Raw genomic sequence first — 12,417 nt, 5'->3', positions numbered from 1 at the left:
AGGCGTGATTAATTTTTATTTTCTTTAGTCCGGGGGTTTTGAGGTCAGTTGAAGTGCCCCTACTGCTGCCCTGGCTGAGATCAAATAACACAGCATAGACTAGAGACTGAAGGTGAGACATTTCTGTTCTGTATGACTCAGTTTTATATTGTGCAGCTATATACTAACTGGGCTAGTAGCAGAGCTTCATAAGATTTTAATAGTTTACAGATAATACAAAAATTTCAAAAGCGAATCTCACAAGGTGGGTTTGATTAATATTCTCTTCAAAATAAATAGTGACAATGAGATTGTAAGTGAAAAACAAAAATACTTATTTAATGTAAATGGGCTCATTATTAAAAAGAAACTTAGGTTCACATATTAGCAAAATTCAGCTGAACTGTTCCAGAATCAAACAGACTCCATCCTTGCCATAAATCAGAGGAGTAATCCACTGAAAGCAAGGGAAGCAACATAAATTTGATGACACTGAAGATTTCAAACGGATAAACACCATCATTTAAATTAAACGACTTACTAACTGCAAGAAATGTTAAAATGTTCACAGATATTTCAAGTGGAGATTTACTTTAATCAATATATTTCTTTCCCCGTTTGCTGATTAATGAAACCATTATCTGGTTAACCTGGAGTTGGCATGACAAGAATGGATGAATGAAGTACACCAACCTTTTTGTCATAAACATCTTGCCAGTTGATTCCACTAAAAAAGCTGTGTTGCATGATGTCCTTTGCATCTTCTGGACCTCCACCAAGCCTGATGGCAAAAAAAAATGAATTAACAGTACATATCCAATTTGTCAAAACAATTCCCCTTCACTCCTTAGTGGTTCTATTGTAGGGACATTAGGTACTTGCTGTCACAACATAACTAGACTGTGTTACATTCTTTGAAATTCATAATTACCTTTCAAAACTGAAAATTAAAACTAAACTACAATTGACCAGTTATGTCTGTTTAAAAAAATGTATTTTTTGAGAGTCTACCAATTCTTTCATTCTTTTCTCAAGCTACAGACCATCTGCTGCTGAGAGATGAAGGTGCAGTGTGCTCCCAATCCACCATGAATGCCTGTCAACCTTGGATGCTGGAAGATGCAAAACTGCAAGCTCTGGATGAGACTTCCTCCAATAAATATGCGTTCTCTGACCAAAAAATATAATTAATAATATGGCAAACTAAAAAGCTGCTTTTGGAATTTAAAATGGACAGTTCAATGATGCAGCATTCTGGCACACTGGGCCATCAGGAACAGAGCCAGAAAAGCTATGGCCTTCTACTGTTCTGCCTGGTGGTTGGTTACAGAATGGCATTAGTCTGAGATGAGGTCATCATCCTTTTGATGAAGGAGGGGGAAATTAAAAATGGGGGAGAAAGACACTGGGTTAGCAATACAACCCCATTCATCTCTGGGACCTTGATTCAGTTCCATTTCAGATGGATGAGATGAAAGTTTGCTTTCTCTCTACTAGCTGCAAGGGCAGTTCTTATACACTACAGGTTGAATGGAAGAGTCTCTCCAGAGTTGTTCTTTTCCCTGCCTCTAGGCCCTGCAAAGTACCGATGGCAACAAAGGTAAATAGCTGCCGGGATTTTTTTTTGTCCTGGCTGTGTCTGTATAGCAATACGTTCTACCATTGTTGTCTAGTACAGATCTTGCCCAATATCAGGGGAGATCCATGACCAGACTGGTACATAAGAACATAAGAAATAGGAGCAGGAGTAGGCCAATCGGCCCCTCGAGCCTGCTCCGCCATCCAATAAGATCATGGCTGATCTGATCCTAACCGCCAATCCACTATCACAAAACCATCTCCTGAATCTAACAGAATTAGACACACGAAATAGGAGCAGGATCAGGCTACACGGCCCCTGGGCCCGCTCCGCTACCCAGACGGCCATGACCGATCCGAACCTAGACTCATGTCCAAATTCCTGCCCGCTCCCCGTAACCCTTAATTCTCTTTACTTCTAGGAAACTGTCTATTTCTGTTTTAAATTTATGTAATGATGTAGCTTCTACAGCTTTTTGGGGCAGCATATTCCATGGACCTACCACCCTCTGAGTGAAGTAGTTCCTCCTCACCTCAGTTTTGAAAGAGCAGCCCCTTATTCTAAGACTATGCCCCCTAGTTCTAGTTTCACCCATCATCGGGAACATCTTCCCCGCATCCACCCGATCCAACCCCTTCATAATCTTATATGTTTCAATAAGATCGCCTCTCATTCTTCTGAACTCCAATGAGTAGAGTCCCAATCCACTCAACCTCTCCTCATATGTCCATCCCCTCATCCCCGGGATTAACCGAGTGAACCTTCTTTGTACTGACTCGAGAGCAAGTATGCAGATGTGATTCTTTGGCACTGCCACCAGCCGAAGTCATTCCACAATATAAATGACTTATTAGTAAAATGAGTTTAAGCACTTTCAAGCCAATACCTAGCAGGCATGCATTCATACCAAAGAACTGTGTAATTTGACACTAAATGTCAGTCTCACTCAGAAGCCATAAGGATAACAGGTGTAGGAAATGGACATGAGTTTAAAGTGTTGGGAGAAAGCACGAATTATAACAAGAGTCACAAAGAGGTAGTTGTAGATTGGCTCTTCTGGGACCAGAGATATAAAGTAAAATGGGTGCAAGTTATACTTCGGCATAAATCATAGCATTACTGTGCATTATACCAGCTGGGCCATGAAGCATTTAAAATCATTAAAATCCTAAAATAATATCAAGAGGTATTTGTACAGAAGTTTATCCAGGCATCTAATCTGTGCTCTCCTGACTTGGAGTCATTGATGTGGATATGGATTTTGGAAGTGAAAAAATATTCAAGTTGTCCCACCTTGATTAACACAAAAAATAAATAAGGAGGGGTAAGGAGGAATGAGTAATGACCAAAGTATGACCCACTCAAAATTAAGAGCTTGAAAAGGACATCAGTTTCAAACTTTAAACTGGCTAGTCTGGGTCTCCCTGCCGATGACTCAGAAGACACCAGGCTAAATTTTTCACTAGAAGCATACAAGATAGGAGCAGGAGTAGGCCATTCGAGCCTGCTCCGCCATTCAATGAGATCATGGCTGATCATCCAAATTCAGTACCCTGTCCCTGCCTTCTCCCCATATCCCTTGATCCCTTTAGCCTTAAGAAATATATCCAACTCCTTCTTGAATATATTTAATGAATTGGCCTCCACCGCCCTCTGTGGCAGAGAATTCCACAGGTTCACCACTCTCTGGGTGAAGAAATTCCTCCTCATTTCAGTCCTAAATGGCTTACCCCTTATCCTTAGACTATGACCCCTGGTTCTGGACTCCCCGGCCATCAGAAACATCCTTCCTGCATCTAGTCTGTCCAGGCCTGACAGAATTTTATAGGTTTCAATGAGATCCCCTCTCAATCTTCTAAACTTCAGTGAGTATAAGCCCAATCGACACAATCTCTCCTCATACGTCATTCCTGCCATCCCAGGTATCAGCCTGGTGAATCTTCGCTGCACTCCTTCCATGGCAAGAACATCCTTCCTCAGATAAGGCGACCAAAACCGCACACAATACTCAAGGTGCGGTCTCACCAAGGCCCTGTACAACTGTAGCAAGACATTCTTGTTCCTGTACTCGAACCCTCTTGCTACGAAGGCCAACATACCATTTGCCTTCTTAACCGCCTGCTGCACCTGCATGCTTACCTTCAGTGGCTGGTGCACAAGAACACCCAGGTCTCTTTGCACTTCCCCTTCACCCAATCTATTGCCATTCAAAAAATAATCTGCCTTCCTGTTTTTGCCACCAAAGTGGATAACCTCACATTTATCCACATTATGGTGCATTTGCCATGTTTCTGCCCAATCACCCAACCTGTCCAAATCGTACTGAAGTTTCACGACATCCTCCTCACAGCATACCCTCCCACCCAGCTTTGTGTCGTCTGCAAATTTGGAGATATTACATCCAATTCCCTCGTCCAGATCATTAATATATATATTGTGAACAGCTGGGGTCCTAGGACCGATCCAGGCGGTACCCCACTAGTCACTGCCTGCCACTCGGAAAACGGCCCGTTTATTCCAACTCTTTGCTTTCTGTCCGCCAACCAGTTCTCTATCCAAGTCAATACCTTGCCCCCAATCCCATGTGCCTTAATTTTGCACGCTAATCTCTTATGCGGGACCTTATCGAAAGCCTTCTGAAAGTCCAAATACACCACATCCACTGGTTCTCCCTTATCTATTTTACCAGTTACATCCTCAAAAAATTCCAGTAGATTAGTCAAGCATGATTTACCTTTTGTAAATCCATGTTGACTTTGTCCGATCCTGTCACTGCTTTCCAAGTGCTCTGCTATTACATCTTTTATAATGGACTCTAGCATTTTCCCCACTACCGAGGTCAGGCTTACCGGTCTATAATTCCCTGCTTTTTCTCTGCCACCTTTTTTGAATAGTGGGGTAACAGTAGCTACCCTCCAATCCATGGGTACTGTTCCAGAGTCTAGAGAGTTCTGGAAAATGACCAGCAATGCATCTACTATTTCTAGGGCCACTTCCTTAAGTACCCTAGGATGTAGATTATCAGGCCCTGGGGATTTATCGGCCTTCAGTCCCATCAATTTTCCTAACACCATTTCCCTACAAATAGTGATTTCTTTACTAATGTTCCTCTGGGAGCACACATTGGGAAAACACAAATGCAGCTCCTATTCTCCATTGATTCATTCCAAGAGATGGAAAATCATGGACGGCATGCATGCAATTTCCTGGTAGGCAAGGTTCCGTGCCAACAGTTCAAAGTGGAAATCTATCATACCATTTCAGAGCCATACAGACCAGGAAGGTCCCATGTTTGATATTAGGTGATCTTAGCTGTGACACTCCTCTTCTTCTTAGGCAGTCCCTCGGAACCGAGGATGACTTGCTTCCACATTAAAAATGAGTCCAATGCGGGACCTACAGTCTCTGTCACAGGCGGGGCAGACGGTGGTTAAAGGGGCGGGTGGGTGGGGTGCTTGGGTTGATGTGCGCTCCTTGCGCTGCCTGTGCTTGGCTTCTGCTGGCTCCCGGCGAAGAGACTCGAGGTGTTCGACGCTTTCCCGGATGCTTCTCCTCCACTTTGTGCGGTCTTGGGCCAGGGATTCCCAGGTGTCGGTGGGGATGTTACACTTTTTCCAAGGAGGCTTTGAGGGCATCCTTGAAGCATTTCCTCTGCCCACCTGGGGCTCTCTTGCCGTGCCGGAGCTCCAAGTAGAGCGCTTGTTTTGGGAGTCTTGTATCGGACAGGCGGACAATGTGACCCGCCCATCGGAGCGGATTGATCATGGTCAAAGCTTCGATGCTGGAGATGTTGGCCTGAGCAAGAACACAGACGTTGGTGCACCTATCCTGCCAATGGATTTGCAGGATTTGCGGAGGCAGCGATGGTGGTACCTCTCCAGTGCTTTGAGGTGCCTGCTGTACATGGTCCACGTCTCTGAGGCATACAGCAGGGCGGGTATCACTGCTGCTCTGTAGACCATGAGCTAACAGGGGTAGCACAACTTTTCACAGACCCCATGGCTTAGGGAAGGGAAATCAGTCTTGGTTCCAGCTCCTGATCATTACTCAGTGACCCCCTGCTGGATGTGCACATTTCTTGATGTCGGGTGAAGGTACAATTGGGCTCAGCTAAAATATCCTTGACATTATTGATTAGCTTGGTTGCACTCACCATCAAGGCTCACACACAAATAATAGCCACTTGGGCAAGGTACCAGAGAATGACTGCCACCCACATAACCAGACACCAGTAATGGAATCAATGGTTTAAGGTTGGAGGGGAGGCAATGGGAGGGGAAAGGAATACATGTTCTAATTCATATTGTTTAGTAAAACAAAAGGCATAACCACATTATACATAGAAGATAGGAGGAGGAGTAGGCCATTTGGCCCCTCAAGCCTGCTCCGCCATTCAATGAGATCATGGCTGATCATCCAAATTCAGTACCCTGTTCCTGCCTTCTCTCCATATCCCTTGATCCCTTTAGCCTTAAGAAATATATCCAACTCCTTCTTGAATATATTTAATGAATTGGCCTCTACTGCCTTCTTTGGCAGAGAATTCCACAGGTTCACCACTCTCTGGGTGAAGAAATTCCTCCTCATCTCTGTCCTAAATGGCTTACCCCTTATCCTTAGACTGTGACCCCTGGTTCTGGACTCCCCAACCATCGGGAACATCCTTCCAGCATCTAGTCTGTCTAGTCCGGTTAGAATTTTATAAGTTTCGATGAGATCCCCTCTCATGCTTCTAAACTCCAGCGAGTACAAGCCCAATCAACCCAATCTCTCCTCATACGTCATTCCTGCCATCCCAGGTATCAGCCTGGTGAATCTTCGCTGTACTCCTTCCATGGCAAGAACATCCTTCCTCAGATAAGGCGACCAAAACTGCACACAATACTCAAGGTGCGGTCTCACCAAGGCCCTGTACAACTGCAGCAAGACATCCTTGTTCCTGTACTCAAACCCTCTCGCTACGAAGGCCAACATACCATTTGCCTTCTTAACCGCCTGCTGCACCTGCATGCTTACTTTCAGCGACTGGTGCACAAGGACGCCCAGGTCTCGTTGCACTTCCCCTTCTCCCAATCTATTGCCATTTAGATAATAATATGCCTCCCTGTTTTTGACACCAAAGTGGATAACCTCACATTTATCCACGTTATATTGCATCTGCCATGCTTCTGCCCAATCACCCAACCTGTCCAAATCAGATTGGAGTTTCTCGGCATCCTCCTCACAGCACACACGCCCACCCAGCTTTTTGTCGTCTGCAAACTTGGAGATATTACATCTAGTTCCCTCGTCCAGATCATTAATATATATTGTGATAGCTGGGGTCCAAGGACCGATCCCTGCGGTACCCCACTAGTCACTGCCTGCCACTCAGAAAAAGAGCCGTTTATTCCAATTCTTTGCTTTCTGTCTGCCAACCAGTTCTCTATCCAAGTCAATACCTTGCCCCCAATCCCATGTGCCTTAATTTTACACACTAATCTCTTATGCGGGACCTTATTGAAAGCCTTTTGAAAATCCAAATACACCACATCCACTGGTTCTCCCTTATCTATTTTACCAGTTACATCCTCAAAAAATTCCAGTAGATTAGTCAAGCACGATTTACCTTTTGTAAAGCCATGTTGACTTTGTCTGATCCGGTCACTTTTTTCCAAGTGCTCTGCTATTACATCCTTTATAATGGACTCTAGCATTTTCCCCACTACCGACGTCAGGCTTACCGGTCTGTAATTCCCCGTTTTCTCGCTACCACCCTTTTTGAACAGTGGGGTAACATTAGCTACCCGCCAATCCATGGGTACTGTTCCAGAGTCTATAGGATTTTGGAACATGACCAGCAATGCATCTACTATTTCTAGGGCCACTTCCTCAAGTACCCTAGGATGTAGATTATCAGGCCCTGGGGATTTATCGGCCCTCAATCCCATCAATTTCCCTAACACTATCTCCCTACAAATACTGATTTCTATCAGTTCCTCCCTTTCATTAGACCCTATGTTCCCCGACATCTTTGGGAAGTTATTTGTGTCCTCCTTTGTGAAGACAGAACCAAAGTATGTATTTAATTGGTCTGCCATTTCTTGTTCCCCATTATAAATTCCCCTGATTCTGACTGCAAGGGACCTACGCTTGACTTCACCAATCTTTTTCTCTTCACATATCTCTAAAAGCTTTTACAGTCAGTTTTTATGTTCCCTGACAGCTTACTCTCATACTCTATTTCCCCCTTCTTAATTAATCCCTTTGTCCTCTTTTGTTGAATCCTAAACTGCTCCCAATCCTCAGGTTTACTGCTTTTTCTGGCCAATTTATATGTCCTCTCCTTGGATCTTATGCTATCCCTAATTTCCCTTGTTAGCCACGGTTGAGTCACCTTTTTTGTTTTATTTTTATGCCAAACTGGGATGAACAAATTCTGTAGTTCATCCATGCGATCTTTGAATGTTTGCCATTGCCCATCCACCGTCAACCCTTTGAGTGTCATTCCCCAATCAATCCTACCCAACTCGCGCCTCAGACCATCGTAGTCTCCTTTATTTAAATTCAGGACCCTAGTCTCCGAGTCAACTATTTCACTCTCCCTCGTAATGAAGAATTCTATCATATTATGATCGCTCCGACCCAAGGGGCCTCGCACAACAAGATTGCTAATTAATCCTTTCTCATTACATAATACCCAGTCTAAGATGGCCTGATCTCTCGTTGGTTCCTCGACATATTGGTCCAGGAAACCATCCCGTATACACTCCAGGAATTCCTCCTCCATAGTATTGTTACTAATTTGGTTAGCCCAATCTATATGTAGATTAAAGTCACCCATGATAACTGCTGTGCCCTTATTGCACGCTTCTCTAATTTCCCATTTAATGCCATCCCCGACCTCCGCATTACTGTTTGGAGGTCTATATACCACTCCCACTAACGTTTTCTGCCCCTTGGTATTTCTCAGTTCTACCCATACAGATTCCACATCATCAGAGCTAATATCCTTCCTTTCAATTGTGTTAATCCCCTCTTTAACCAGCAATGCTACCCCACCTCCTTTTCCTTTTTGCCTATCTTTCCTGAATATTGAATACCCCTGGATGTTGAGTTCCCAGCCTTGGCCACCCTGGAGCCATGTTTCCGTAATCCCAATCATATCATATTCGTTTACCTCTATTTGCGCAGCTAATTCATCCACCTTATTACAAATGCTCCTTGCATTAAGAGTATAGCCCTGTTTGGGGCGCCAGCCTCGCCAGGGCGCTAAAAGTAGCGCCCCGGAAACATTTGCGCCCCCGCACCGGAAATTGAGTAGTTGCGCCCCAAAGGGAAGCGTGGCGCTACTGGAGGCACCCCGCATCCCTCTTGGGGCGCTGCGAGTGAGTATCGTGGCGCAACGTGCCGCAGCGCCACACGCTGCGGCACGTCGCACTGCGGTATTGCAGGCCTTCCTCCCCTTCTTAAAGGGGAGGGGCCTTGTGCAGCGCGATCTGGGGCCCAGCTGGGCCCCCGAGGATCGGGAGTGCAGGCAAGAGAGCCCGGCACCGAGGAGAAGTGCCGGGCTCTTGGAGCGCAACTGGCACTCCGCGTTGTGGGGGGGGGGGGGGTTTCAGGAGGCCGGGGACGGGAGCGCAGGCAGGTGCTGGCAGGCGGCCAACAAAAATGGCCGCCCCGCACCTCGCCTTTAATTTGCGCCTCCCCGGCCGCAGGTAGGCCCCCTTGAACCCGTCAGACAGTGTCCGGCGGTAAATCAGGGGGCGCTGCCGAATATCGCGGCCGGGGCGTCAGCGGGGCGCTGCGCACACCGATGACGTCATCGGCGCAGCGCTAACGGTTAGCGCCACCACCAACGTCCCGCGGAATTTCGCGGGAGACGTGGGCAGTGCCGTGCCCGGGCGCCAGTTGGCTTGTGACGCACTTAGCGCCCTCTTAAGGTGCTAACGGGTGGCGCAACCAACTGAATTTCTCCCCCAAAGCCTTCAGGCTTGTTTTTTTAACGCTCTTAGATCTTTTAGAATTATTATTTACTGTTGCCATGTTTGATTTAAACCCTTGATTTCTCTGCCTGTCACTTTTGTTTTTCTCCTTCCTGTCTTTTGCTTTCATCCTTGTTTCCCTTTCCTCTGTTTCCCCGCTCAGGTTCCCAACCCCCTGCCATTTTAGTTTAAACCCTCCCCCAGAGCACTAGCAAACACTGCCCTAGGACTTAAAATGTTACCTCATGCAATATTAATTGTTGTATCAATTAGGTCATATCATATTCAGTGCTGTATAGTATTTCGGACCTATTAATAAAACTGTCTGGAAAATATTTTAAATTGCTCTTATTCCAACTGTATCAGCTTCGTAATTGTATTTTATGAAGGTGTGTGTGTGTGTGTGTGTGTGTGTGTGTGTGTGTGTGTGTGTGTGTGTGTGTGTGTGTGTGTGTGTGTGTGTGTGTGCGCGCGTGCACACACGGAGAGGAACATAAAATATAGTAAATATCCAAATGCAACACAATTAATGTTTAGAAAATTCCACATAAGGTACATAAACTAATAACCTATTACAATGGATATTCCATAGCACATCTAATGTCTTAGACAGCACAGTAAAACCAAATGTGCAACATCTGGAGTTATATTAAGTGTTTAACATGCTGGCACTAAAATCTTATTAATAAGGCACTTAAAAGCTCTAGCATTATGGGTCTACTCTGGTTTAAGCTGTCAGCCAAACAACCAAGAGCCAAATAACCAAGTGCTATCATCATTGCATTTTCTTTCCATTTTATTTAAGCACAGAAATTAAAAGGACCCAAAAATTAATGCAAATAAGTATGTGGTACTTAACCCAAAAAACCTAGAACACAGTTAATTACTAGAATAAACATTTCTTGTCCAACTGAAATCAAGAGCGTAGTGAAACACTCTCTACATGAAGATAGTAAGAGTTATTGATTTTATCATGAATAGGGTAGACATTCTTTGTTTAAAGCAGCCACATGAAGTTCTACTGTGTTGGGAAAACTGGTCAAAAAAGATGTGCTCCGATGACTAGTCCATCTCAGACTCTTATATAATACGATCGGTATCTGATCTCCCCTAGCAGTAATTATGGTAGGTCAGAGAATACACGGTTTTATCAGGACAGGAGGATTATAACATGTATAACGCACAATGTATTATTTGGTAGGTGTGTGTAAATAGGTGCATCCCTTTAAGGCCACAGTGTACAATTGCAAGCCAATTAGTGGTTGATTGCTCTCAGCAGATCCTCAAATTAATTACAGTTAAGACTTTAATTTTTTTTTTGCGTGCAACACAAAAACTTGAATGTGTGGCGTGATGAATAAATCTCGAAATTTTTATATATCCACTAGCAGATCGGATTGACCTGAGCTTCTGGTTATTTAAAAATTAGATTTTGTGAGCTTAAAAGGAACAAATGTCCACCTTAGCAATGGAGCAAACATTGTGCATTTCACGGTATAATATTCCTGCCCTTATAAAATAGCACATCATCTAACTTACCATCAGTAATGCCATATGAGATGCAGTAATATTAAAAACAGCATGTCTGTTCACACACACACATCACATTTCATGACAGATGCGACGCAATCTTAAAATACTGTGTGCTTCTCAGCTGCAACTTGAAACAACAAACACATTACAATTGCCAGAGTCCTTTAACTAAACAATGGAACTCTGAGCTTGTGTTTACTTAATTAGCTTTGTGGCCTAAAGCTCCACCTTAACAGAACAATCATAAGCATTACATGAAATAATAACAGAAAATGCTGCAAAAACTCAGCAGGTCAGGCAACATCCGTGGAGAGAAATTTGAGTTGACGTTTCGGGTCGAACCCTTCTTCAAAACTGGTTTTGAAGAAGGGTTCGACCCGAAACGTCAACTCAAATTTCTCTCCACGGATGTTGCCTGACCTGCTGAGTTTTTCCAGCATTTTCTGTTGTTATTTCGGATTTCCAACATCTGCAGTATTTTGCTATCGCATAAGCATTACATGGCATGACACTCCGGATCTTATAAAACAGCACATCTAACTCAACATGAGCAACACTTTAGATCATTTTTAAATACATAAATTTAAAGTATTGTCGCCAGTGCACGTCCACAACACTACAGACGTCACACTATGACGCAGGTGCAAAACAATCGTAAAGGAAAATTTGAGCCTGAATTTACTAGCAATGTACAGTACTGTGCTCTAACTGACCTCACCAATTTACACAATTACAATTAGCAGGACTCCCACTAGGAGTACTTGAGCAACCGTCTCCAAGGGACAGGCTAGGTTAGCAGATAATCATGACTGTCGTGCTCCAAACCACCTCTGAGTAATGATAAGTTACTACCTGACTCCTGCAGCAATTTTAAATTTGCACTGTAAAGTGCATTTATAGACTTTCCTTAAAATTTCATCGAGATAACACTTCAGCTCAATTTTAACCAAATCCGCCCAAAAGGAATGCGACAGGCTCAGGTCAGACACCCGTTTTACACCCCACCCATTTTTACGCTCTGTAAATTCAGATGGGGTATAAAACAGGCTTCCAACCTGAAGCCTCCCCACTCCCGCCAGGTGGGTTAGGTTAAGATCAGATCATTGGTTACATACACTTTAAAAAAGTTATAACATGGAAATAGGCCAGTCCGTGCTGGTTGTATTTTCAGTGATTGTATCCTGGTGTGCACAATGCTTCTATAAGCAAACCTGATCATAGCAAGAAGTTTCAAGTCACAATTTCTAGCACTGACTTCAAGATGTTCACCCAATAATGCATAGATTAATGCTGATAGATGCATGTGCAACTTGTCTCACATGGCAAATGCATCATTCTTGCAGAAGTCCCAGACAAGTTGTT

At 44.1% G+C, this 12,417-nt stretch overlaps 1 protein-coding gene across 10 annotated transcripts in view; it reads right to left on the bottom strand.

Moving 5' to 3' along the window:
* The window catches only part of akt3a (AKT serine/threonine kinase 3a), a 378,634-nt gene that overhangs the window by 30,614 nt on the left and 335,603 nt on the right, over positions 1 to 12,417 (bottom strand). For all 10 annotated transcript variants that reach the window (XM_085979837.1, XM_085979815.1, XM_085979816.1 and 7 more), the window contains one exon: positions 673 to 760. In XM_085979837.1, coding sequence (XP_085835963.1) covers positions 673 to 760 — 88 coding nt within the window. The remainder of the gene's footprint in view (positions 1 to 672; positions 761 to 12,417) is intronic.

This window comes from Somniosus microcephalus, chromosome 3, assembly GCF_052327205.1.
Source record: "Somniosus microcephalus isolate GS21.2 chromosome 3, FLI_Smic_1.0, whole genome shotgun sequence".
Lineage (NCBI taxonomy): Eukaryota > Metazoa > Chordata > Chondrichthyes > Squaliformes > Somniosidae > Somniosus > Somniosus microcephalus.
This window is presented reverse-complemented; position numbering and strand designations above follow the sequence as displayed.